Source organism: Gobio gobio (genome assembly GCF_949357685.1).
Source record: "Gobio gobio genome assembly, chromosome: 13".
NCBI classification, from domain to species: domain Eukaryota; kingdom Metazoa; phylum Chordata; class Actinopteri; order Cypriniformes; family Gobionidae; genus Gobio; species Gobio gobio.
This window is the reverse complement of record NC_137106.1, coordinates 52,872,275-52,898,553: the sequence shown is the minus strand read 5'-3', so window position 1 is coordinate 52,898,553 and position 26,279 is coordinate 52,872,275. Positions and strand designations below refer to the sequence as shown.

Sequence of the window (26,279 nt, the reverse complement as noted above, 5' to 3'; positions counted from 1 at the left end):
TCACTCGCGTGAATCGCGTCCGGTGTGAACGCACCATAAGGGCTGCAGACATCCAGCAGAGGCGGGGCTGGAGGACTGGCTGAGCTTTGGGGTGAAGATGACAGAGGAAAGATTGATGTGATCAATAACGATAGCTCCAATCCAACAGGTTGATGGTAGTCTTACTGCTGTCTTGAAACAGTGATGATAACGAGCATACAGATGTTTCGCAGTCCTGTTGTGTTGAAACAGCAATGATTCAGAACTAGGGATGCACCGAATGTTCGGCAACCAGAATTATTCGGCCGAAAATAGCAAAAATTGCACTTTCGGTGTTTCGGCCGAATAAGTGAAAAAATTTTACCGAACAATGAGAAGGCTCTAAAGTGTCCGAGAAAGACACAGAAATAGCCGTTTGTAGACGCTGTTCTGCGGACTTCACCCTTCTCCGCAAGTTTGATTGACAGGCTATCTGACCAATCACATCGGTGAATCTGCTGTTTTGTCCGATAAAGCAGTCAGGAGAGTTAGTAGATTAACATCGGTGGACTTGAACTTGGAAAAACGGTGTGTATTGACGTCTTTCCGCGGTTGAAACAACATTTCTTTTAGCGTTCATTGATGTTTATTTCATGCTGATCAATGAACTAGAAGGATGAGATGATCGGTTCACGAGCAGCTTGAGGTGCTACAGCGATCACGACGCCACAAAGCGCTATTTATTGTTTAAATTTCTTTAAAAATTACAATTTCAAAGTTGAGACTTTGTTTTGTATCTAAAGTAACTTGCTCTGTCCTGTCTGTTGGCGTGTTGTCAGTGTCCTCTTTGCTCCGCGATGTGTTTTCTCTGCGTGAGAACGTGTGTGTGTGTGTGTGTGGTGTGAGAGCGCCATGGCTTGTCGGACATAGCAGCAGTAACTAAAGGGGGCGGGTCTCTGTGAACGGTCAATTGTCTAAGCACCCTCAAATAGGGATGTGCGATACCACTTATTTTGTTTTCGATACGATACCGATACTTTCAAGGCCAGTATCGCCGATATCGATACCGATACGATACTTCTAAACTGAACTTTTTAATTATTACATTTATTAAATTATTAAAATTACTAAGAGTAAAATGGATAAATATATCCACTTAACATTATATTTGAAGGGTTATTTTAACATATACATATGCCTTAATTGCAACTTATTAGATCATGTTTTTGTTTACACATGGATAAAATATGTTTAATTGTAGTGGTAACCATGGAAATTTACTAATAATAGTTGGTCACTGTAGTAACAAATAAACCATGGTTTATTTTCATAAGGGACTGCCAGTGACCGGACATTGCACCCATAAAATGCAACCTTTTTATTCTGACATGATTTAGGCCTATATTAACATTAGTTACAGAATAGAACATGATCAATATCAACTTTTAACATTACATTTAAAGAGTGTAATTGCACTATGTAGGCTACAATTTATATTTGTCTATTGTGAAATAACTCAAACATATGTTTTTTGTCTTCTGATGAGTATAGTTCTGGGCTGCGTTTCCAAAAGCATCAATGGTTTCTTATGATAGTTTTGGGAAACGCAGCTCAGTTTGAAGAGTGTCATCGGTGTGCGAACGCTCTCTCTGTGATTGACTGGTTCTGTCTTGCAGCATTTGCGTGCGTTCAGATCATGGTTCAGATGAGCAGGAAAATAGTCCTATACTACACAACTATTTGGTAACATAGGTTATTCGTATTTAAATAAACTAAATTACTGGTAAAAAACCTCACCTTAGTATCGATATTTTTATTTGAGTATCGATACATTTCGATGATCACATCAGTATCGATATATCGATATTTCGTTTCGATACGCCCATCCCTACCCTCAAATGCAAGCAAGAGCACCCTCAGCTGATACTATAATAATAATATATTGGCAAACGCTCCAGTGCATATTTGTGTCTGTAGAACGTCACATGTCTCCGTTTACATCGCGTTTCTGCAGCGCTGGCGTAGTTGTTGATCTCTTTTACGCAATGGCCAATGTGTTTAAAGTTAGTCAGACTCCACTCATTGCTCAGAGTTTTTATTCCGTGCTGAGTTATACAGGTTTGCAAAACCTCTCATGAACAAACAAACAAACAACTTTTGATTATGATTTGATTATGACACCTGTAGGCACAATAGGACAAAGATAAGAGAAAATATTTTTATTGTACTTTTTTTTTTATTTAAGTTATTTTGTGCTTTGTTTGTATAATGTCTGCTGGAATGCTAAAAATGTTCAGTATCAAATAAAATGTAATTTTGTCTTTATTTGTTATTTATTTTAAAAGCAAGACAAAATAGTAAAAAGCTAATTTATGCAATGGTGAAAAAATTGGCAAAATAAATGGGAAAAAAAATCGAAAAACCGTGTCCGGTATTTGGCCATGTGTTTTATTATTATTCAGCTTCGGCTTCGGCCAAGAATTTTCATATTTCGGTGCATCCCTATTCAGAACAGACAGTGGGATAATGTTGTCCACAGGATAGCAAATCTTTTAAGATCTCAGTTTATAGGCTGAAATTTGTTCAATAAATTGACTTACTTTCATAAAGTTTAATAAAGCCCAATATAAGAAGTTTGCAAAAACTGTGATCTCTAAAATACTTACAGACTAATAGACTTATAGAAAAACGCCCCAATATTGATTTCACAACTTTCAAAAAGAGGGAACAAATAGAGTGAGATTAATAACGGCAGTCAAAAGAGAGAAAGATTTTATTTTAAAGAGCACCTATCATGGCATCTAAAATGTTCCAAATATTGTTTTAGAAGTCCCCAACAACAGTTTTGCATGCATGCAATGACAAAAAAGACTTTAGTTTTCTTATAATATGCATTAATTTTTACCTGTTTTGACAGCGATTCTCAAATGATTCCTTTAGTGATTCACTTTTCAAAACCCCGCCTTTACGTGACGCTAATCTGCGGTGATTGGTCCGATGACCCAGTCAGTTGTGATTGGTATAGTCTGTGCAGATATTTTCGGAAACGGAACGCCCATCAAAGTTTTATAGTGACAGTAATTTGTTAATATGTGTCAGGAGTTATGAATATGAAAACCGCGTCGGTACCGTTTGATTGTAATATGAGCCTCAGCTGATCTCATTCATAAAATAACTCCTCTATTCTCCTCACAAAGACTCGCGACAAATCATCATCCCTCAGGGCTTTTAGTTCAAAAGTGTGCAGATGAGGAGACATATTGATAGATTCTCATATGTCTGTGTCAAATTTCTAAACAGAGGAGTATTTTTTATTCAATACTTCCTCAAAATGCGCAGAAATAGCCGAATCATGAGCGATTGAGTCTCTTATGTGTTGTTTTCAGCTCATCCTGGCAGCCGGAGGGCGCTCTGAGCACATGTAGTCCATATGGTACAGACAGACGAAGAAGAACCATGTGCCATAATAGAAGTCCATAATAAAAGCTTCCTGAGATCGCGAAACATACATTTGACGATTAATAAACACTCAATCGCGACTATGTATGGTTTGTCTTCAAGCCACTTAGTCTTCAAATGCTCATCCTTGGGCAGATGAAAAAAGTTTGCTTTTGAGTGGCACTTCAGAACACAGTGTCTCGTCGCCATGATGTTTTCTAGTTTTCACGGGCGTCTTGGAGCGCAATAAGTGGGCGTATCGTATTCAAATAACTTGACAAGTTGACGTCATCTAGTCAGAGAAAAAGCTTCGGTCTTCTAACGATTCTTAAAAATGACTCAGAGTCGAGAGTCTTACTTTTGAAAGAAAATAACTATATATACGGTGCACTGTCATATTTCAAACTATGCAGGATGTTTTTGTTCACTTAGATCTATGTTACACACTACATGAAAGGTAAATTTCAAAATTCCATGATAGGTGCTCTTTAAATGCCCGCCGCACCGTCGCTCGTTCAGTGAAGTTTGAAGCTGCGTTCACACCAAACGCGAATAGGGCGTCAAAATCGCGTCTACCGCGTGAATAATGAATCTCAACGTAGAGTTTGATATGGTCTCTCATGAGGAATTAACGGTTGGCAACCCTAGTCATAATTTCAATCCAAGGCAGCAATGCAGTAAAAGTTACTAAAATACTCCATAACAAAAAACTACACTTCCCACAGTGACATTTTCAATTTACAGTCAGTAACTGATTTCCACATATAATGTTTGCTGTTCTCACTTCAGTAATTTACTACAGGTATATCGAATTAACCCACCTTGCTCGTCGTTTGTCCCGCTAAATCTGAACCCCCGTTCAAACGCTCCCCTCAAGGACCCCTGAACGACTGAGTCTGAGTCAGTGCCTGATTACAAATCATAGCAGAAATAGCCCGTGTAACACCAACAACAGCCATAGCCTACATCATATCCTTTATACTTTATATAACTAAAGTAGCAGGTGGTTTTGAACTACTCTCTCTCATACACACACACACACACACACACACACACACACACACGTTTGTTTTTGTGAAATGTGAGGACATTCCATAGGCGTAATGGTTTTTATACCGTACAAACCGTATTTTCTATCCCCTTACACTGCCCCTAAACCTACCCATCACACACACACACACACACACACACACACACACACACACACACACACACACACACTGCCCCTAAACCTAGCCCTCACAGGAGACTGTGCAGTTCACTTTCTGTGAAAAAAAACTTGTTCTGTGTGATTTATAAGCATTTTGAAAAGTGAGGACATGGGGAACGTCCTCATATTTCACCCTCTTTTTGTAATACCTATGTCATACCCATGTCATTATGCACATTTGTGTCCTGATATTTCACAAAAACATGCCCACACACACACACACACACACACACACACACACACACACACACACACACACACACACACACACACACACACACACACACACACACACACACACACACACACACACACACACACACACACACACACACACACACACACACACACACACTTCCATGCAGGACTTCCAGTTCCTTTACATTATTGGGGCTTTGCTCCTCGTGCCGTCTTTACTGTAATAACCATAGATATCCATAATAAAGGTTAGATGTCTTACGGCGGAGTCTCTACCGTCATCACCGGTGGACATCTTGTCACAGGCAGGGCTCTGTGGTACCTGATGATCTGCATGAACACAAATACTCTTATCTCACTGAAATCTTGACGGATTTACAAATTTACAAAAACGTGGCTATAATTATGGATGCTTGAACAAATTATGAATAATTTTTCATAAGTATGCAGTGTTACAACTACATCTCTGACGTTTATAACAAACCAAACAGTTTGAAAATCGGTAGAAAATTGAGCAAGTTATGATTATTTAAAAAGTGCAAGCACCATTAAAACACAATGTTATGAGTGAGTGAGCTGACTGTGACAAGATGGCCGCCAGGTGCGGACGTCGACCTCCATTGGCCCGCAGCGCGCACGAGACATCTAGCCTTTATTATGTATATCTATGGTAATAACACTGAGCACAATACATTAGAGGAGTCACTATAAAGGCAGATTTGAATGGAAAGCTTGAGTATTCTTCACAAATGCCAGATTGGGGCATGTTGTCACAGTGTTCTGATCTGATGGGGGGGTTTGGTACTGAGTTCTGACCTCCTGCACCTGTTGCTCCTCATCAAACCTCCACAAACTTTACCTCACTTCATTATCTGGCCTCATCTCTACAACAACAACCACACACTTACCTGAGAACTCACCTGATCTTCTGCCATCTGTCATCCTGCTTCTGTGTCATCCATTCCTGCCCACTCTGTTCACCTTTCATCCTGTGTGTGTGTGTGTGTGTGTGGGCATGTTTTTGTGAAATATCAGGACACAAATGTGTATAATGACATGGGTATTACAAAAAGAGGGTGAAATATGAGGACGTTCCCCATGTCCTCACTTTTCAAAATGCTTATAAATCACAGAACAAGTTTTTTTCACAGAAAGTGAACTGCACAGTCTCCTGTGAGGGCTAGGTTTAGGGGCAGTGTCAGTGTGTGTGTGTGTGTGTGTGTGTGTGTGTGTGTGTGTGTGTGTGTGTGTGTGTGTGTGTGTGTGTGTGTGTGTGTGTGTGTGTGTGTGATGGGTAGGTTTAGGGGCAGGGGCAGTGTGTGTGTGTGTGTGTGTGTGTGTGATGGGTAGGTTTAGGGGCAGGGGCAGTGTGTGTGTGTGTGTGTGTGTGTGTGTGTGTGTGTGTGTGTGTGTGTGTGTGTGTGTGTGTGTGTGTGTGTGTGTGTGTGTGTGTGTGTGATGGGTAGGTTTAGGGGCAGGGGCAGTGTGTGTGTGTGTGTGATAGGTAGGTTTAGGGGCAGGGGCAGTGTGTGTGTGTGTGTGTGTGTGTGTGTGTGTGTGTGTGTGTGTGTGTGTGTGTGTGTGTGTGTGTGTGTGTGTGTGTGTGTGTGTGTGTGTGTGTGGGTGTGTGTGTGTGTGTGATGGGTAGGTTTAGGGGCAGGGGCAGTGTGTGTGTGTGTGTGTGTGTGTGATGGGTAGGTTTAGGGGCAGGGGTAGTGAGTGTGTGTGTGTGTGTGATAGGTAGGTTTAGGGGCAGGGGCAGTGTGTGTGTGTGTGTGTGTGTGTGTGTGATGGGTAGGTTTAGGGGCAGTGTGTGTGTGTGTGTGTGTGTGTGTGTGTGTGTGTGTGTGTGTGTGTGATAGGTAGGTTTAGGGGCAGGGGTAGTGTGTGTGTGTGTGTGTGTGTGATGGGTAGGTTTAGGGGCAGGGGTAGTGTGTGTGTGTGTGTGTGTGTGTGTGTGTGTGTGTGTGTGTGTGTGTGTGTGTGTGTGTGTGTGTGTGTGTGTGTGTGTGTGATGGGTAGGTTTAGGGGCAGGGGCAGTGTGTGTGTGTGTGTGTGTGATAGGTAGGTTTAGGGGCAGGGGCAGGGGCAGGGGCAGTGTGTGTGTGTGTGTGTGTGTGTGTGTGTGTGTGTGTGTGTGTGTGTGTGTGTGTGTGATGGGTAGGTTTAGGGGCAGGGGCAGTGTGTGTGTGTGTGTGTGTGTGTGTGTGTGATGGGTAGGTTTAGGGGCAGGGGTAGTGTGTGTGTGTGTGTGTGTGTGTGTGTGTGTGTGTGTGTGTGTGTGTGTGTGTGTGTGTGTGTGTGTGATGGGTAGGTTTAGGGGCAGGGGCAGTGTGTGTGTGTGTGATAGGTAGGTTTAGGGGCAGGGGCAGTGTGTGTGTGTGTGTGTGTGTGTGTGTGTGTGTGTGTGTGTGTGTGTGTGTGTGTGTGTGTGTGTGTGTGTGTGTGTGTGTGTGTGTGTGTGTGTGTGTGTGTGTGTGTGTGATGGGTAGGTTTAGGGGCAGGGGCAGTGTGTGTGTGTGTGTGTGTGTGTGATAGGTAGGTTTAGGGGCAGGGGCAGTGTGTGTGTGTGTGTGTGTGTGTGTGTGTGTGTGTGTGTGATGGGTAGGTTTAGGGGCAGTGTGTGTGTGTGTGTGTGATAGGTAGGTTTAGGGGCAGGGGTAGTGTGTGTGTGTGTGTGTGTGTGTGTGTGTGTGATGGGTAGGTTTAGGGGCAGGGGCAGTGTGTGTGTGTGTGTGTGTGATAGGTAGGTTTAGGGGCAGGGGTAGTGTGTGTGTGTGTGTGTGTGTGTGTGTGTGTGTGTGTGTGTGTGTGTGTGTGTGTGTGTGTGTGTGTGTGTGTGTGTGTGTGTGTGTGTGTGTGTGTGTGTGTGTGTGTGTGTGATGGGTAGGTTTAGGGGCAGGGGCAGTGTGTGTGTGTGTGTGTGTGTGTGTGTGTGATGGGTAGGTTTAGGGGCAGGGGCAGTGTGTGTGTGTGTGTGATAGGTAGGTTTAGGGGCAGGGGTAGTGTGTGTGTGTGTGTGTGTGTGTGTGTGTGTGTGTGTGTGTGTGTGTGTGTGTGTGTGTGTGTGTGTGTGTGTGTGTGTGTGTGTGTGTGTGTGTGTGTGTGTGTGTGTGTGTGTGTGTGTTGTGACGAGTCCACCCAGAGGAATCAGCGTCGCCCTGGCAACAACACACCTGCACATCATCACCATGGGCTGATCGGTCACAGCTGCACCGCATCAGCGCAGAGACACAAAAGCAGCTACGGCTGAGCAAACAGACAGACTCTGGTCTCGAGCTGAATGCACTGCTGGACTAACCTCTCTTTGTTGTTCTCCCCCAGAAAGCAGCGAGTGACCGACAGCCCACTTCACTGGAGCACGTTTGGACACCCACTTTCACTAGGATTGAGCACCACCGAGCACGAGGATCACCAGCCACCACGCACCGGCTCACTGACTGTTTCACCTTTTTCACGTGCACTGTAAATAAAACCCACCCTCCGGGGCCTGTTCACTCAACCTGCCTTGTCGTGTGATTCCTCACCCCGTGACAGTGGTGGAGAATGCGGGCAGAAGCGTGAGGAATCACCGACAAGTTCACCGCACCCAAATCCTAATCTTCTCTGTTTGTTTTTTTTTCTGCACGTCAGGACCCAGAAGTAGCGCGCTCGCTCCCCGAAGATGGAGGAAGTGTTGCAGCGCCTCACGGAGGTGAGCATCCGCCAGCAACAAATCGCGGAACACCTCGCCACCCGCCAGGGCAGGACGGAAGATGAACTGACCGCCATCCGTCTTGCCGCTGCCCAGCGCGTTCCGCTACCTGATCCGCGTGCCCAAGCCACCCGCCTACTGCCGAAGATGACGGCGGATGATGACGTGGAGGCTTTTCTACAGGTCTTCGAGACCACTGCCCGGAGCGAAGAGTGGCCAGAGGGCGATTGGGCACGCGCGCTGGCACCTTTGCTGACTGGAGAAGCCCAGCGGGCTTATTTTTCACTTCCCCGTGCGATCGCTGAGGATTATGACGAAGTCAAGCGGGAAATCCTGGCGAGGTTGGGGCTCTCATCTATCTGTGCCGCCCAACAGTTTCATGAATGGGAATTCAAGCCTCGTGTGCCAGCCCGTGCCCAAGCAGCCAACCTGAAACGCATCGCGCATCACTGGCTGATGGAAGGAAGTCCCACGGCAGCTCAGGTAGCGGAACGGGTGGTGGTCGATCGCCTCCTCCGTGCTCTTCCCCGTTCCATCCGGCAGGCGGTCGGAATGAAAAACCCGGCCACCACCGCGGACCTCGTGGAGGCGATCGAGCTGGCGGATGCCATCCACCACCGTGAGGCAGGGGAGCGAGCGTTGCCATTCCCCCGGAGGGTGGTCCAGGAGCGACGGCCGTTCGAGGGCACCTCGCGACCAGTAAGCAGGCCGACGGTTCCCCCGCCGCGAGACGAGCCCATGCCCAGCGCCGAACCCATGCCGCCTCCGCGTGCGTGGCTGGCAGGCTGCATCGTCCACCAGCGGATGCCATCGGGAGCCCCGGAAGCAGACGTGGTGATCGAGGGAAGACACTTCGGAGCCCTGCTGGACTCTGGCAGTACGGTCACCCTCCTCCAGTCAAGAGTGTGTGGGCCCCGAAGAGGCGAGAAGAGCTTCCTCCCCATTACGTGTGTGCATGGAGACACTCGCCAAGTGCCAGCCCGTCGAGTCACCATCTCTTCGCCCCAAGGGACCTGGCCGGTGGAAGTCGGCCTGGTAGAGGACCTTCCGGTGGCCGTACTGCTGGGGAGAGACTGGCCGGGCTTCGACGCCCTGCTCACCGCCGCCACTCAGCCTGTCAGCCAGGAGGGGAACCGTCGAAGACGGAGACGGCCGCGAGGACCCCGCCGCCGACCAGCGCTACTAGCCTCCGACAGCGGGAGAGATGGTGAGTCCCCCTCCCAATCTACTTATCCGTTCTTTGATGTGTATCAGCAGGCTGCCGGAGGGGGCTCATTCGCCAAGGAACAACGGGAGGACGATCGCCTGAAGCACTGCTGGTCCCAAGTGCGGATCATCGACGGGAAAGACGTCCTCCCACGGCCCCATCCTCTCCCGCATTTTGTCGTTGAGAAGGGCCTGCTATACTGTGTCGCACAGCGAAGGGGGGAGGAGAAAAAATTACTAGTTGTTCCTCGGACCAAGACCGAAACCATCCTGGAGTTGGCGTACTCCCATCCGATGGCAGGTCACCTCGGGGCAGCTAACACCACGCAGCGTATCCGCGACCGGTTCCACTGGCCGGGACTGGAGGCCGAGGTGAAGCGGTTCTGCCAGGCCTGCCCGACCTGCCAAGTGACGTCGCCCAGGACTCCTCCCCCCAGCCCACTCATTCCGCTGCCCATCATCGAGGTGCCCTTCGAACGGATTGGGATGGACATAGTGGGGCCGTTGCCGAAGTCTGCCCGTGGCCACGAACACATCCTGGTCATCGTCGACTATGCCACCCGGTACCCCGAAGCAATTCCCCTCCGCAAGGCCACCGCGAAGAACATCGCCCAGGAGTTGTTCCTGCTGGCCAGCCGGGTTGGCATACCAGCGGAGATACTGACTGACCAGGGTACCCCGTTCATGTCCCGGCTAATGGCGGATCTCTGCAGGCTGCTGCGGGTGAAGCAGTTGAGGACCACAGTCTACCACCCACAGACAGACGGGCTGGTAGAAAGGTTCAACCAGACCCTCAAGCAGATGCTGAGACGCGTGGCGGCGGAGGATAAGCGGGATTGGGACCTCATGATTCCTTATGTGCTCTTCGGGATCCGCGAAGTACCCCAGGCCTCAACTGGCTTCACCCCCTTCGAGCTTCTCTTCGGCCGCCAACCACGAGGGCTCCTGGACATCGCCCGAGAAGCTTGGGAGCAGCAGCCTGCCCCTCATCGCACCCTCATCGAGCACGTCCGCCAGATGAGGGACCGGATCGACCGGGTGATGCCATTAGTCCGGGAACACCTCAGCAAGGCTCAACAGGCGCAGCAACGCCGGTACGACCGGGCAGCCCAGCCACGGGAGTTCCAGCCGGGAGACCGCGTCATGGTCCTGGTCCCCAGCTCTGCCTGCAAGTTCCTGGCCACCTGGAAAGGACCCTATACCGTGATTGAAAGGATTGGGCCAGTCACCTATCGTCTGAGGCAGCCGGGACGGCGGCAGGCAGAGCAACTCTACCACATAAACCTCCTGAAGAAGTGGGTGGGGACCCGGGACCAGGTAGCGGCCTTGAGTATCACCGATCCCGTGGTTGTAGACGTCAACCCCCATCTTTCGGCTGCCCAGAAGGCGGAGCTGCAGCACCTGGTCAGTCAGTTCCAGGATGTGTTCTCGACCCAGCCCGGGCAGACCAACGTGGTACAGCACGACGTCCGAACCTCGCCAGGAGTCATCGTCCGGCAACGGCCCTACCGTGTCCCGGAGGCTCGTCGGCAGGCTATTGAGGAAGAGATCCAACAAATGCTGAAGTTGGGGGTAATCGAACCATCCCGGAGCCCGTGGTCCAGCCCCATCGTGATGGTCCCAAAGCCGGATGGCACCCTCCGCTTTTGCAACGACTTCCGACGCCTGAACGAAGTCTCCGAATTCGACGGGTTACCCATGCCTCGGGTCGACGAGCTGCTGGACCGGTTGGGAAGGGCCCGGTACATCAGCACCTTGGACCTCACCAAAGGCTATTGGCAGGTACCACTCTCAGAATCCGCTAAACCCAAGACTGCTTTTTCAACCCCCAGTGGCCACTGGCAGTACCGGACCCTTCCCTTCGGCCTGCACGGGGCCCCAGCGACCTTCCAGCGGATGATGGACATCATCTTACGGCCCCACCAGGCCTACGCGGCGGCCTACATAGATGATGTCGTCATCCATTCCGAGGCATGGGAAGACCACCTGGAACGTCTGCGGAGGGTGCTTTCGGAGCTCCGGCGGGCTGGACTCACTGCCAACCCCCGCAAATGTCATCTCGCCCTCTCCGAGGCCAAGTACCTGGGTTTCCGAGTCGGAAGGGGTCTCATCCAGCCCCAGGAGAAGAAAGTTGAGGCCATCCACTCCGCCCCAAGACCGCAGACGAAGACCCAGGTACGGGCCTTTTTGGGGTTGGCAGGGTATTACCGATGCTTTATCCCCAACTTCTCCTCTCTAGCCGCCCCCCTGACAGACCTGACCAGGAAGGGGCAGCCGGAGAAAGTCTGCTGGACCCCAGCCCTCGAAGAGGCTTTCGCCCGGGTCAAGACAGCCCTGACGTCATCGCCGGTACTCCGCGCTCCAGACTTCGGTTGCCCCTTCCTGCTGCAGACGGATGCTTCCGACACAGGACTGGGAGCCGTCCTGTCCCAAATCCAGGAAGGCGAGGAGCATCCGATCGTCTACATCAGCAGGAAGCTGTCCCCGGCTGAGACGAGGTACGCCGCCGTCGAGAGGGAGGCCCTGGCCATCAAGTGGGCAGTCCTGGAGCTGAGGTACTATCTGCTAGGCCGCAAGTTCACCCTGGTCACCGACCATGCGCCCCTACAGTGGATGGCCCGCGCCAAGGACACCAACGCCAGGGTGACTCGCTGGTTCCTAGCGCTCCAGGACTTCCACTTTGAGGTACGTCATCGGGCCGGGGCCGCCAACGCGAACGCCGACGGACTCTCACGGATAAGGACAGCTTATGCAGGTCTGTCAGGGGTCATTCCCCACCCTCCCTTTGTTTCACCCCTACTGTCTCCATATGTCCACAGGACCAGAACGACGCTTAGGGGGGGGGAATGTGACGAGTCCACCCAGAGGAATCAGCGTCGCCCTGGCAACAACACACCTGCACATCATCACCATGGGCTGATCGGTCACAGCTGCACCGCATCAGCGCAGAGACACAAAAGCAGCTACGGCTGAGCAAACAGACAGACTCTGGTCTCGAGCTGAATGCACTGCTGGACTAACCTCTCTTTGTTGTTCTCCCCCAGAAAGCAGCGAGTGACCGACAGCCCACTTCACTGGAGCACGTTTGGACACCCACTTTCACTAGGATTGAGCACCACCGAGCACGAGGATCACCAGCCACCACGCACCGGCTCACTGACTGTTTCACCTTTTTCACGTGCACTGTAAATAAAACCCACCCTCCGGGGCCTGTTCACTCAACCTGCCTTGTCGTGTGATTCCTCACCCCGTGACAGTGTGTGTGTGTGTGTGTGTGTGTGTGTGTGTTTGTGTGTGATAGGTAGGTTTAGGGGCAGGGGTAGTGTGTGTGTGTGTGTGTGTGTGTGTGTGTGTGTGATGGGTAGGTTTAGGGGCAGGGGCAGTGTGTGTGTGTGTGTGTGTGTGTGTGTGTGTGTGTGTGTGTGTGTGTGTGTGTGAGTGTGTGTGTGTGTGTGTGTGTGTGTGTGTGTGTGTGTGTGTGTGTGTGTGTGTGTGTGTGTGTGTGTGTGTGTGTGTGTGTGTGTGTGTGATGCACGGTTCGCAGTTATTAAGTTGGCTTTAGAGAGCCAACTTACTGATATTGCTATTAAACTTACTATTATCCGAAATGTCTGACATGACTCTCAAAACTCTGAAAAACCTCATTGAATTTCATTGAAGGAAAATTCAGATGAGCCAAGACAGTTCAAACTCCAACTGACAAAATTCTATCTATCTATCTATCTATCTATCTATCTATCTATCTATCTATCTATCTATCTATCTATCTATCTATCTATCTATCTATCTATCTATCTATCTATCTATCTATCTATCTATCTATCTATCTATCTATCTATCTATCTATCTATCTATCTGTCTATCTATCTATCTATCTAGTATGGTAAATCATGCTAGAATGTGGTAAATTGTGGTAAATCGATAGACTTCTATAAACTTTAAGCTTTTAAAACTTTCTGGTTAAAGAAACTTAAAGTTTGTCTCGAAGTTTGTCTTTTTTATCTAGTTTATATTTATTTGAACAAATGATATATGTTATTTATCAAAATAAATAGAAAATAGTTACAGAACAAGTATTAACTATTAACATTATTAAAAACATTATTTTAGCTAAAGTATTTGTATCTTTTGACCCCTGTGTCTGTGGAGTAAAAGCCCCCCATGCCATCTCATACATTTATATGATTTTTCAACAACATAAGACACTTTTATGATTTATTTTCACGCAAAATCACACAATTACAGCAGGTGTGGAAGTCAAAGCACATTATCACGGAGGTAAAGTTTTAGTTGTGAGAGCAGAACCTCATTTCCACCACAGAAGCAGTGCAGTTACTGTTGTCGGGCAGCAGGAGGAGTGATTGTGCTTTACAGACAGAAGATAGAAGAAGAGATGATTGAGAAACAAAGGCCCGTCCCAAATGACTCCCTAAACCAGGCTCTCCATCCCTGTTCCTGAAGAGCTGCTGTCCTCAGCCTCAATCAAACACAGCACAATCTCCAGAGTTACATTAACACTGGGGTGTCCAAAGTCCGGCTCGTGGGCCAAATGATGAATACAAATATTGAATTTGTAATGTAGACATGTATTAAATGAGTAATAAAGGCCAAATTGCAGACTATTTTTGTCATAAACTTGCAGTTTTGTGCATTTGTATTCATATGTTTATAGACTAAATACCATAAAGCCATTCTAGATATAGAAACATATATATTTTTTTACTTTTTGCCTTGTGTGCACTGCAAAAAATGCCGTCATTTAGTATTTTTGTCTTGTTTCTAGTATAAATATATCTAAAAATTCTTAAATCAAGATGCATTTACTAGATAAGTTAAATGACATTAGATATTTTTTCTTGTTTTCTGGAAAATAAAATGAAATTGAAGTTTTTGGTTCAACAAGCAAATATATCTGCCAATGGGGTCAGAAAAATAAAGTTTCTGATTGGAATTATTTTTCTAATCCATTGGCAGATAATTTAGTTTGTTTCAAGCAAAAACTCAATTCATTTAGAATTTTTCCCCCCAGGAATCAAGAAAAATATGTAATTTTCCTTAGTAAGAGCATCTTGATTTAAGAGTTTTTAGATATTTGGACTGGAAAAAAGACAGAAGTACCAAGTAAGCAAAGTATTTTTTGTAGTGTGGTTTTACCTGTGGTGATCTAAATAGAGCACTTATTAAATTTAAATAAGAATAGAGTTCTAACTCAGTAATAATATTTAAATTTCACCCATTAAAACTTTTTGGCTGATTAAAGTTTTACAGATATTGTTAAATATTTATACATTTCCTGTGTCCTATCTCAAGCTTCTGTCAGCTCAAGCTTTCATGTTTCTGAGAAAAAAAAACATGTCATTCATTCATATATATATATATACACTCACCTAAAGGATTATTAGGAACACACTCTAATACTGTGTTTGACCCCTTTCTCCTTCAGAACTGCCTTAATTCTACATGGCATTGATTCAACAAGGTGCTGAAAGCATTCTTTAGAAATGTTGGCCATATTGATAGGAGAGCATCTGCAGTTGATGGAGATTTGTGGGATGCACATCCAGGGCACGAAGCTCCTGCTCCACCACATCCCAAAGATGCTCTATTGGGTTGAGATCTGGTGACTGTGGGGCCATTTTAGTCCAGTGAACTCATTGTCATGTTCAAGAAACCAATTTGAAATGATTGGAGCTTTGTGACGGAGCATTATCCTGCTGGAAGTAGCCATCAGAGGATGGGGACATGGTGCTCATAAAGCGATGGACATGGTCAGAAACAATGCTCAGGTAGGCCGTGGCATTTAAACCATGCCCAATTGGCACTGAGGGGCCTAAAGTGTGCCAAGAAAACATCCCCCACACCATTACACCACCACCACCAGCCTGCACAGTGGGAACAAGGCATGATGGATCCATGTTCTCATTCTGTTTACGCCAAATTCTGACTCTACCATCTGAATGTCTCAACAGAAATCCAGACTCATCAGACCAGGAAACATTTTTCCAGTCTTCAACTGTCCAATTTTGGTGAGCTTGTGCAAATTGTCGCCTCTTTTTCCTATTTGTAGTGGAGATGAGTGGTACCCGGTGGGGTCTTCTGCTGTTGTAGCCCATCCGCCTCAAGGTTGTGTGTGTTGTGGCTTCACAAATGCTTTGCTGCATACACTGTCAGAAAAAAAGGTACATTGCTGTCACTGGGGCGGTACCCTAAGGTACATAACAAAAAAGGTACTAATATGCACTCTTAAAGTACTGATATGTACCTTTTGAGGTACTAAAATGTACCTTTCAGGGGTGAGTAAGGTACAAAGATGTACCTTTTCACTTTTGTACCTTAGGGTACCGCCCCAGTGACAGCCCTGTACCTTTTTTTCTGAGAGTGTACCTCGGTTGTAACGAGTGGTTATTTCAGTCAAAGTTGCTCTTCTATCAGCTTGAATCAGTCGGCCCATTCTCCTCTGACCTCTAGCATCAACAAGGCATTTTCTCCCACAGGACTGCCGCATACTGGATGCTTTTCCCTTTTCACACCATTCTTTGTAAACCCTAGAAAAGGTTGTGCGTGAAAATCCCAGAAACTGAGCAGATTGTGAAATACTCAGACCGGCCCGTCTGGCACCAACAACCATGCCACGCTCAAAATGTCTTAAATCCCCTTTCTTTCCCATTCCGACATTCAGTGTGGAGTTCAGGAGATTGTCTTGACCAGGACCACACCCCTAAATGCATTGAAGCAACTGCCATGTGATTGGTTGATTAGATAATTGCATTGATGAGAAATTGAACAGGTGTTCCTAATAATCCTTTAGGTGTGTGTATATATATATATATATATATATATATATATATATATATATATATATATATATATATATATATATATATATATATTAGAAAAGGGACCGGCCCCCGGGTGTGTCCACAATATTGAATCTGGCCCCCTTTAAAAAAAGTTTGGACACCCCTGCATTAACAGATCCAATCACAGATCAACAACACTCATGAGATATGGATTAAATATTGTAAACATGATGAAAGCAGGAAGATCCAGACCTACAGGAGTGACGTTTACGGACTATTGACCGCTAAGATCGTCAGAGAGGAAGAACACCAGAAGAATGGAAAGAGTGTGTGAGTGAAGGAGGTTGTGTGTGTGTGTAGATGTGTGTTAGTTACAGGATCAGAGAAGGACACCGTTCCTCTGGCATAGTCCAGACGCACTCTCACACGATCAAGCTTCTGACCAACACAAAAACTAGAACCTGAATCCAGTCCGTACGACACACTCCAGACCCCAGAGCTGAAGAAACCCCGTCCCTTCCTCTGGTTTGAAGCTGTAGCTACTCCCAGACTCCAGCATCGACTCTGTTTAACCTCCACATCCCAGCTGTGTGTTCCGGAGTTAAACCCCTCTGAACCCAGGACACACTCATAACAGTCAAACCTCTCTGGATTATCAGGAAGAGGTTGATATGAGCTGTATCTCACACTGGTCAGATCCTCAGACAGGACGAGACGCGGCTGAGCCGTGTTTGGATCCAGAATCACAGGAGCTGATGAGACACAATCAACAGAAGCTCTTATTCTATGATCAAGACTTAACACACACACAGATTATTATGAATTATGATGATCAAACACATTATCCTCTGATCCCAGTGTTATTAGCTTCACACTCATCTTCATCATCAGTGTTTAACCCCTTCAACTAATTTAGGATTTTTGCCTGAAATAAAATTTAAATTTTTGCATTTGTAAAAGTACACGTGATTTTATGAATATTTATAGGCTACTTTTTGTATTTACACTCCTCCCTTAAAGGAACACTCCACTGTTTTTAGAAATAGGGCTTATTCAACTTCTTTCCTACTTTTAGATATGTTGCATTTTTGTCTCAGTGCATTTTAGTTTGGCAGGGTCGCCGCTAGCTTAGCTTAGCATAATGAATGGAATCCTATGTTGCCAGCTAGCATGTCCCGAGTAAAAGTGATCCAAAAAAAAAAAACCCACCTAATTACTTCTTGTGGCCTGCGTATTCTTATTTTCATATGAATATTTCATATCACGCAACACATGAAATCAAAGTTTGGGGATTTCATGTGTTGTGTGATATCTCTGCGCCCAAGTAGCAGCGCTTCGCCTGTGCTTCCCCATAATATAGTCCCAAGTTAATATCTGCCTAGGAAATCGCCTAGTCTTAATCTGCATCGCTATTGTACTCGTTGTGAATACGCAGGCCACAAGAAGTAATTGGGTGTTTTTTTTATCACTTTTACTCGGGACATGCTAGCTGGCAACATAGGATTCCATTCATTATGCTAAGCTAAGCTAGCGGCGACCCTGCCAAACTAAAACAATGCATGCACTGAGACAAAAATGCATTTGCCCACATATCTAAATGTAGGAAAGAAGTTGAATAAGCCCTATTTCTAAAAACGGTGGAGTGTTCCTTTAAACCTACCCACTTCTCAACAATATAAAACACATTACAGGCTAATAAAAGTACAGCCACAGGTATTTATTGCAAAAACTGAACAAAAACAGTATTAAAGTATTAACTCGTGTTGCATACCAAGTCTTCTGAAGTCATACGTTATCTTTATTTGAAGAACTTTCCCACAACCGCCACATCAGGACGGGTCTGTTGCTAGCAGTGTTGGGCAAGTTACTGAAAATTAGTATACATATACATAGATACCTCATAAGTGCCTGCGTGGATCATGGCGTGGATTGCTCGAATGAGGAATCTATGTATATATATCTATGACCCGGCCAGAATTTTGACCTCACCTACAGGAAGTGAAGGCAGTCTGCAGAGCTGAAGCGTTCGTCTGATATGAGGTGATATATTTGCATAAATACCGTTGGGTTTCTCTCAGAAACCGATCGTTTCGTGTCTTAAGACATCAATGTGTCGTCACGAGCCGCGGGTTTAATTTGAAGTTGTCTGTCCATGTTTTTTCACTCTAATAGAATTAGACCCCATTGACAAGCATTATATGAGCGACACACAGCAACGGTTGGAGTTAAACATCTTCATTTGTGTTCTACTGAAGAAACGAAGACACCGACATCTTGGATGCCTCAGGGGTAAGCAGAAATACATCACATTTTCGTTTTTGGGTGAACTCTCCCTTTAATGGTATGGTTGTCTGTAGCCTACAGTGGGCAAACACAGCTTCATCTGTAGGCTACAGCTGTAAACACAACTACAGTTGTAATCTCGTGAGAAACGCGACACCTGGCAAACGTTAATGTTGATGGTGACCTTTGTTTCCTTGTATGTGATTGGTTTAAGCCTTTTCTGACGCTGCGGGAGTTTTAAAAAATCGACATCAAAACGAGAAAGCGATGTTGAAGCACTCATTACACAAACAGCTGATTAAAAAATAAAACCATTGCACAAATTAATCGCGCGTCAAAATCGCGTCCAGTGCGAAAGGACCTTTACCTCGTTTTTTCTGTTTTTTGTTCTTTACCTGTACCTGGTTTTTGTGAAATTTGTTGTATTTATGAGGTTCTTTGCATTGTACATGATCATCAATTGGTCTTAGGTCTTAGATCTCTCTCTCTCTCTCTCTCTCTCTCTCTCTCTCTCTCTCTCTCTCTCTCTCTCTCTCTCTCTCTCTCTCTCTCTCTCTCTCTCTCTCTCTCTCTCAAGTCTTCTACAGTCAGACTCACTGTTGTGGATGACGTCCTGCATCTTCTTCCAGACTCTGAACGGCAGGTTGCCCAAGTACCGTGGCACACGAATCAAAGCTCCAGAAGCCATCTGTGGATCCGGCTGTAAGCTCTGGACTCTGGAAGAACATTCAGGAGTCAGAACTGCAGTGGCTTTGGATCAGAACCAGAGAGACCAGAGACAGATCACTCACCTTTCCTTTAAGACTGGAAACTCCTGCAGAACAAACACACCATTTATCATCAAGAACTCAACCAATGAACCAATGATCAACCAATGATCTGAAATCAGACCTCCAGAAAGCAGACGTCACTGGCTCTCATCATCTCCTCCAGGTCTTTGATTGTGTGTGAAAGAGTTGAGATGTGTGTGTTCATCTCCTCCAGCTTCTCCTTCATCATCTGCTTCTTCTGCTCCTCTTCCTCCCTCAGTGCAGTGATTGTAGCTTCTTCTTCATCTCTGAGAAACTGATGAAGCTTCTCAAACTGCTGTTTAATCTGACGCTCTGTGTGCTCAGCTTGAGCCTGAAATCACATCACATTCACTTCAATCATCTCAATCCACACACATCATTCATATCAGAGAGAAACTCAGAAACCCGACATATAACGGCTCCAGAAGCAGACGCTGCTCGTCAATTACAGAAATAATCAGCTTAAATATATCAAATCATCACTGTATATAGTGATCCTACAGCTGAAGAAAGTTTCCTCACCTTGATGTGTTGAGCTGTTTTCTCAAACTTTCCTTTAATGTTTTCATTGTGTTGAAGTTTCTCTTGTAAGGACTTCAGTGCTGTATTGAGCTCCTCCTGAAATTGAACAAAAACTACTTCACTACACTGTAAAAAGATTACTGTGAAAAATACAGTAACTTGCTGGCAGCAATTAGCTAGTAAGTTGCTGTATTTCATTTCACAGTATTCTTACTGTAAATGTAATCGCAGTAACTTTAAAATTACTGTAATTTTTTTTACAGTAATAATCACAGTACTGTATTTCATAACTACTACTGTAATGGGGATTACTGCATTAATTTTGTGTACTGTAAAATAAAGACACTGTCACAAATGCCATTTATTTTCTCACTTTTAATTTCAAAAATTCATAAAATAAAAATAGTATAGCATCATTTTTTTCAATGTTACAATTTTTCTGTGAACATTTAATTTCATCACTTTTCTGAACATACAAAAAACACTTTTCTGAACAAACAAAACAATCAATATTTATTAAAATGTTTGGATGAAATTACAAATGGATAAAAATGTAATGATTTAAAAACAGCAGGATTTCAAACCTATATATTTTCTGAACATATACATTTTTTTCAATAAGTTAACATTTCTCTGTGAACAATTCATTTCATTTCAACACTTTTCTGAGCAAACAAAACAATCAATATGTATTCAAATGTTTGGGTAAAATTACAAATCTAAAAAAATTTAATGATTTAAAGGGATAGTTCACCCAAAACATTTTATTGTGTCATCATTTACTCACCCTCAACCTGTATGGATTTCTTTCTTCTGCTGAACACAAAGAAAGATATTTTGAAGAATGTCGGTAACCAGACAGTTGATGGGTCCCATTGACTTCCATAGTATTTTTTTTTCCTACTATGGAAGTCAATGGGACCCATCAACTGTCTGGTTACTGACATTCTTCAAAATATCTTTCTTTATGTTCAGCAGAAGAAAGAAATTCATACAGGTTGAGGGTGAGTAAATGATGACACAATTTTCATTTTTGGGTGAACTATCCCTTTAAAAACAGCGGGATTTCAAACCTGAATATTGTTTCTCTCCAAGAAGTTTTTTTTTCTTCATAACTATTATTCTTTTAAAACTTGACCTGGACTTCCTGGGCTGGAGTCTTCTACCCTGTAGAAGAAGAAATTCATTATTAATATAAAAGTTTAAAAGCAAGACAGATGGGTTGATGACATATACATAAAAGTTTTAAATAAATATTAGTATTTTTTTATATGCTTTGTTGGTGGTTTGTGGAGTAGCATCCCCCACATCTTTATTTTATAGCTTGAATAAAGATGTAAAATGTAAATTTATTTTCGTTAACACAAACTGTAACATCTGTAAAAATAACCTATTTTTAAAAGATAAAATGTAAATATTCTTATGGAGTTGCAACTCGACTCTTATTAGACAGTATTGGTTTCTGTCATTTGCCATTACTTTAATATTTAATAACTGTCTACATGAATAATATTATAAAATTGTACATGAATATCCCACATTTCTGCCACAATACCATGTTTACAGTTAGTGATAAAACAGTGAAATTTATGGTAAATGTTTGTGAGTTGTGAATGGAAAAGTATTCTAACTGGCTGGTGTTGTCACACAATGTTCCTCCTGTTTTTCATGTCAGTGTTGTTGAATCACCTTGTGTTGACGCTGTAAAACTGCATGATTTGAAAATGATGCTTGGCAAGCCTAAAGGGATAGTTCACTTTAAAATGAAAATGCTATTATCATATACTGAACCTCAAGTTGTTTCGAACCTGTATGAATTTCTTTCTTCTGCTGAACACAAAAGAGGATATTTTGAAGAATGTCGGTAACCAAACAGTTAACTGGAGCCAGTGACTTCCATAGTATTTTTTTTTCCTACTATGGAAGTCACTGGCTCCAGTTAACTGTTTGGTTACCGACATTCTTCAAAATATCCTCTTTTGTGTTCAGCAGAAGAAAGAAATTCATACAGGTTCGAAACAACTTGAGAGTAAATTTTAAAGTGAACTATCCCTTTAATAGACAAGTTGCGGGCCACCTCTGACTTTCAACCACCAACTACCCACCCAAACTGGCTTCCAGTTATTCCAAGGTATTCAAGGTAACAATTAAAAGTCTCACCTGGTATTAGTTGTTCTGCCAGTCATACTCAATGAAGTCCCTGATGAATGATGCCACGTGTGGATTGAGGCAATCGGTTTTTTTTTTTTGGACCACCTTCCCAGTTCGTCTGCTAATCTGGACCTTTGAATTAAAAAAAAAAAATCACGTTATAAATGTAATTTAGCCAGATAAGACAAATATTAATACAATATATGCTCCCAAAAGTCGGAAATGGCACTTCTAATTAGGCTATTAACAATCTAACGTTAATCTATAACGTAATTTCTGCAGCTTGAAGACAAAGAAGTTCAGAAAAATCATGAAATTATTAAAAATATGTTAAGTAACGTAACTTAAAAGCTGCTATGTTACCTCTAGCTGCGTTTTCTCGGACCGCTTAACTTCAATGTCTGATTCCTCAGGCGGCAACAGCAAGCAAGAGAAAAAAACGAGAGATTATTAAACGGCTACCGCGCCAATAAATACAAAAAATTACACCATTTTAAATTACTGTCATTTCACAATGCTAACGTTAGACTTTAATCAAATTAAAGACGTTAAAAATGTAATGTTGCCGGATAAGACAAATCTTAATACAGTACAGCCCATGCCATGCTCCCAGAAGTTTGAATAGCATTTCACCAATCTCGTTTCTGGGGGTTTACATTCAGAAAAATCATGATGAATCACTATGAAAAAATAGGTTAAGTATTAGGCCTAACGTACCTCAGCTGCGTTTTCTTTCAGCTCGAGACCGTCGAGAGGCGGCAGGCTAGGCTCACTGCCTCACGCGAAAGTGGTGACAGGAAAAAAAAAAAAGTGATCATATTATGTGACGTATCTGCACCAAAAGAGATCACATACACAATTCCAATTTAATTTTTATTTAACAATGCTATAAACTAATGACGTTATCAAATGTTGCCAGACTAGAAAATATATCGAAATCATGCAGAAATATATATTTGTGGTAATAAAATTATAAAATTCACACACAACATGAGATGTTTACTACGAAGTGTGCTGCTCATTACTCTTTTCTCTCTCAGTGCACTCTTAAAGTTGAACAAACAGGTGACTTTACAAGAGTAAACTTTGGAAATAAATTATGTTACCTTTCTGAAGTAAAAAATGCAGATGAAAGTGGGAAATCTCGTAGCTTTCCTTGGCTGAAAAAAAATCTTCTAGAAATTGCTGTATTGTGATTCACAGGAAAAAAAAAAATACTGTAGAATTTACCCGCCGTTGAAAAAAGACCATGATGCTTTGCAGATCTACAGCAACATGCTGTATACAGGTTCTACAGTAAGTATTTGCTCATTTTACAGTAATAATGCTGTGAAAACTACAGAAATTTGTTACAGTGTACTCACTAATCCTAAATGTGTGTGCACTACACTCTCAGAAAATAAGGTACAGTGGAGGTACAATGTTGTTCCTTGGGGAACAAAACGTATACCTGTACCTTTAAAGCTACACAACTGGTACAATTACACCATAGTTTTCCTCACTTAGAGCAGAAGTTCGGTCCTAGAGAGCCGCTGTCCTGCAGAGTTTGGCTCCAGCCCTGAAAGACATCTATAGAAGCTCTTATTGAGAATTAACAGAGGTTTAGATGTTGATGTTTTACCATTATGGAGATCAGTGTTTCGTTTTGTTTTCCTTGTCTCTCTCTCTCTTCAGAAGAAGTTCTTGCGTATGATTTCCTACTCTTCGAAATATGCTCCTTCTGCACCTCTATTTCTTAGATTTAAGATTCTTCCAATTGAGAAAGTCAATATTTATTTATCATGCATATTTATTCATAAGTTAATTTACAAGAGAGAAGACCTTCCACCAACATTACAACACTTTTTTAGTTTTATTTCAGATACTCTTATCCATCAAACAAGGTATAGAGAAATAAATCTTGTTTTACCGTTCTCTAGAACTTCAGGTCATAAAACTGACCTCAGTTTTAGGGGTCCTCAATTATGGAGTAAATTAAGTTTGTCCTTAAGATCTATGTCGTCTTTATTCGTATTTAAAAAACAGTTGAAAGACCTTTTGATTTTACTATGACAGCCTTTTGTTATAGTTTCCTGCAGTATTCTTCATATGCTGCTCTTCACTTTTGATCCTCCTTTACCACACCTTCTAACATCTGTAACTCTAAGTTAAAAGGATAATCAGGCTTCTGAAAATGTGTTTTTCACCCTTTTTTATTTGTATTATTCAACTTATTTGTCTGCGTGTCTTTTTTGTTTTTTTCGTGTAAGTGGAGTGGAACTCTGTATAAACCCAATTGGGTTTCGTTCCACCCCTTGTACTGTATCCATTTGATATCCGTGCAGAACAAATAAAAAAATAAAATTAAAAAAAAATTTTGTTGGCCTTTTGACTCGTGGTTTTTTATGTGAGTTTGTGGTTTTTGTCACGTTAACAAAACACATAATCTGTTCAAATCAAAAGAAGCCATAAACAAAAATTATCATGAAGAAAAATGTTTGACTAAACTCATCACTGACTAAAAATATTAATAAATAATATTCACCAACAATACTTTCTTGCCACAGATCAGACATTCTGAATTCAGATTTTTAAACACATTCTAGGGGGGAAAAAGTTTAGACGCACACAGATATCAAGAGTCAGCATCTCAACAATGGTGACACACTTAATGCTGCAATGCATGCTGGGAGCCATGAGTTTATACTGTGGTGGTTTAGTAGGGTTGGAGCTAAACTCTCATCAGATCTCTAGGACCGAACTTGCCCTGACTTAGAGCTACAGAAATGTTCCCTTAAGGGTTCCACCCCAGTGACGGCCACTTGTACCTTAAAAGGTACAATTTTGTATTCTTATTATTTTGAGAGCGTAGTTAATAGTGAGAATTGGACTTTTATAAAACTAAACATTTTAACATTGACATTTTAAAAAACAAAAATTAACAATGAAAACAGAAAAAAACGGATTCAAAAACTATATAAAAGTGATATTAAAATAACTCCCCATTTGTCTGTAAGGAGTTTACTTTGAGTGAGTGTCAGAAACGGAGTTGATCACATCATATAAATGTGTATTTAAGTGCTTCATATTGAAGGAATATAATATAATATATGTATAAAGCACATATTAAGGCATATCCTACATCCCTTAATCTAAACTTAACTACCATAGTTTTAGATGTTGATGTTTTAGTTTGGTCGCCATTATGGAGATCAGGGTTTCATTTAGTTGGGCAGTTTGATGTGAGTTTGTGGTTTTTGTTACAGTGTTAACAAAACACATAATCTGTTCAAATCAAAAGAAGCCATAAACAAAAATTATCATGAAGAAAAATGTTTGATTAAACTCATCACTGACTAAAAATATTAATAAATAATATCATCAACAATACTTTCTTGCCACAGATCAGACATTTTGAATTTTGGTTTTTAAACACATTCTAGGGGGAAAAAGTTTAGACGCACACAGATATCAAGAGTCAGCATCTCAACAATGGTGACACACTTAATGCTGCAATGCATGCTGGGAGCCATGAGTTTATACTGTGGTGGTTTAGTAGGGTTGGAGCTAAACTCTCATCAGCTCTCTAGGAGATCTTAGAGCTACAGAAATGTTCCCTTAAGGGTCCCACCCCAGTGACGGCCACTTGTACCTTAAAAGGTACAATTTTGTAATTTTTTTGAGAGTGTACCGAGCATGGGTTCCCATTGGCCTGTGTCACTTTCCCTTACATTTGTCTTACCTTATATGATGAAACCACTTCACTGATGAGTCTGAATTTGTGATTGTCATGTTTTTGTGAATTAATACACACAACACACACAGGCAGTTTGTCCTCCAGACAGAAGAGTTTGAGTTTCTCACTGTGTAAACTGCAGATCTCCTCAGACTCTGAGGAACGCCTCTCATTTCTCGCCTTCAGGATCGACTCACACAAGTTCTTTAATGCAAGATTAAACGGGGGAGGATCTTTTGAGGATCTTCTCCTGCAGATGGGACACTCCTGAGTTGTCTTGGTTCTCCAGAACTGTTGAAGACACTCTTTACAG

The 26,279-nt window shown here is 43.4% G+C and overlaps 1 protein-coding gene across 1 annotated transcript; it reads right to left on the bottom strand.

The window, feature by feature from the left end:
* Positions 1-16,771: 16,771 nt before the first annotated feature.
* Positions 16,772-26,224, bottom strand: LOC307136708 (E3 ubiquitin-protein ligase TRIM35-like; the record flags this gene model as incomplete). Its single annotated transcript, XM_079833954.1, has 7 exons — positions 26,095-26,224; positions 20,101-20,196; positions 19,679-19,909; positions 19,579-19,601; positions 19,385-19,503; positions 16,948-17,256; positions 16,772-16,788 (listed from the first exon to the last, which is right to left on the bottom strand). Exons 1-7 carry the CDS (start codon positions 26,137-26,139, stop codon positions 16,772-16,774), a joined length of 840 nt encoding a protein of 279 aa, XP_079690080.1. The 5' UTR covers positions 26,140-26,224.
* Positions 26,225-26,279: the final 55 nt, after the last annotated feature.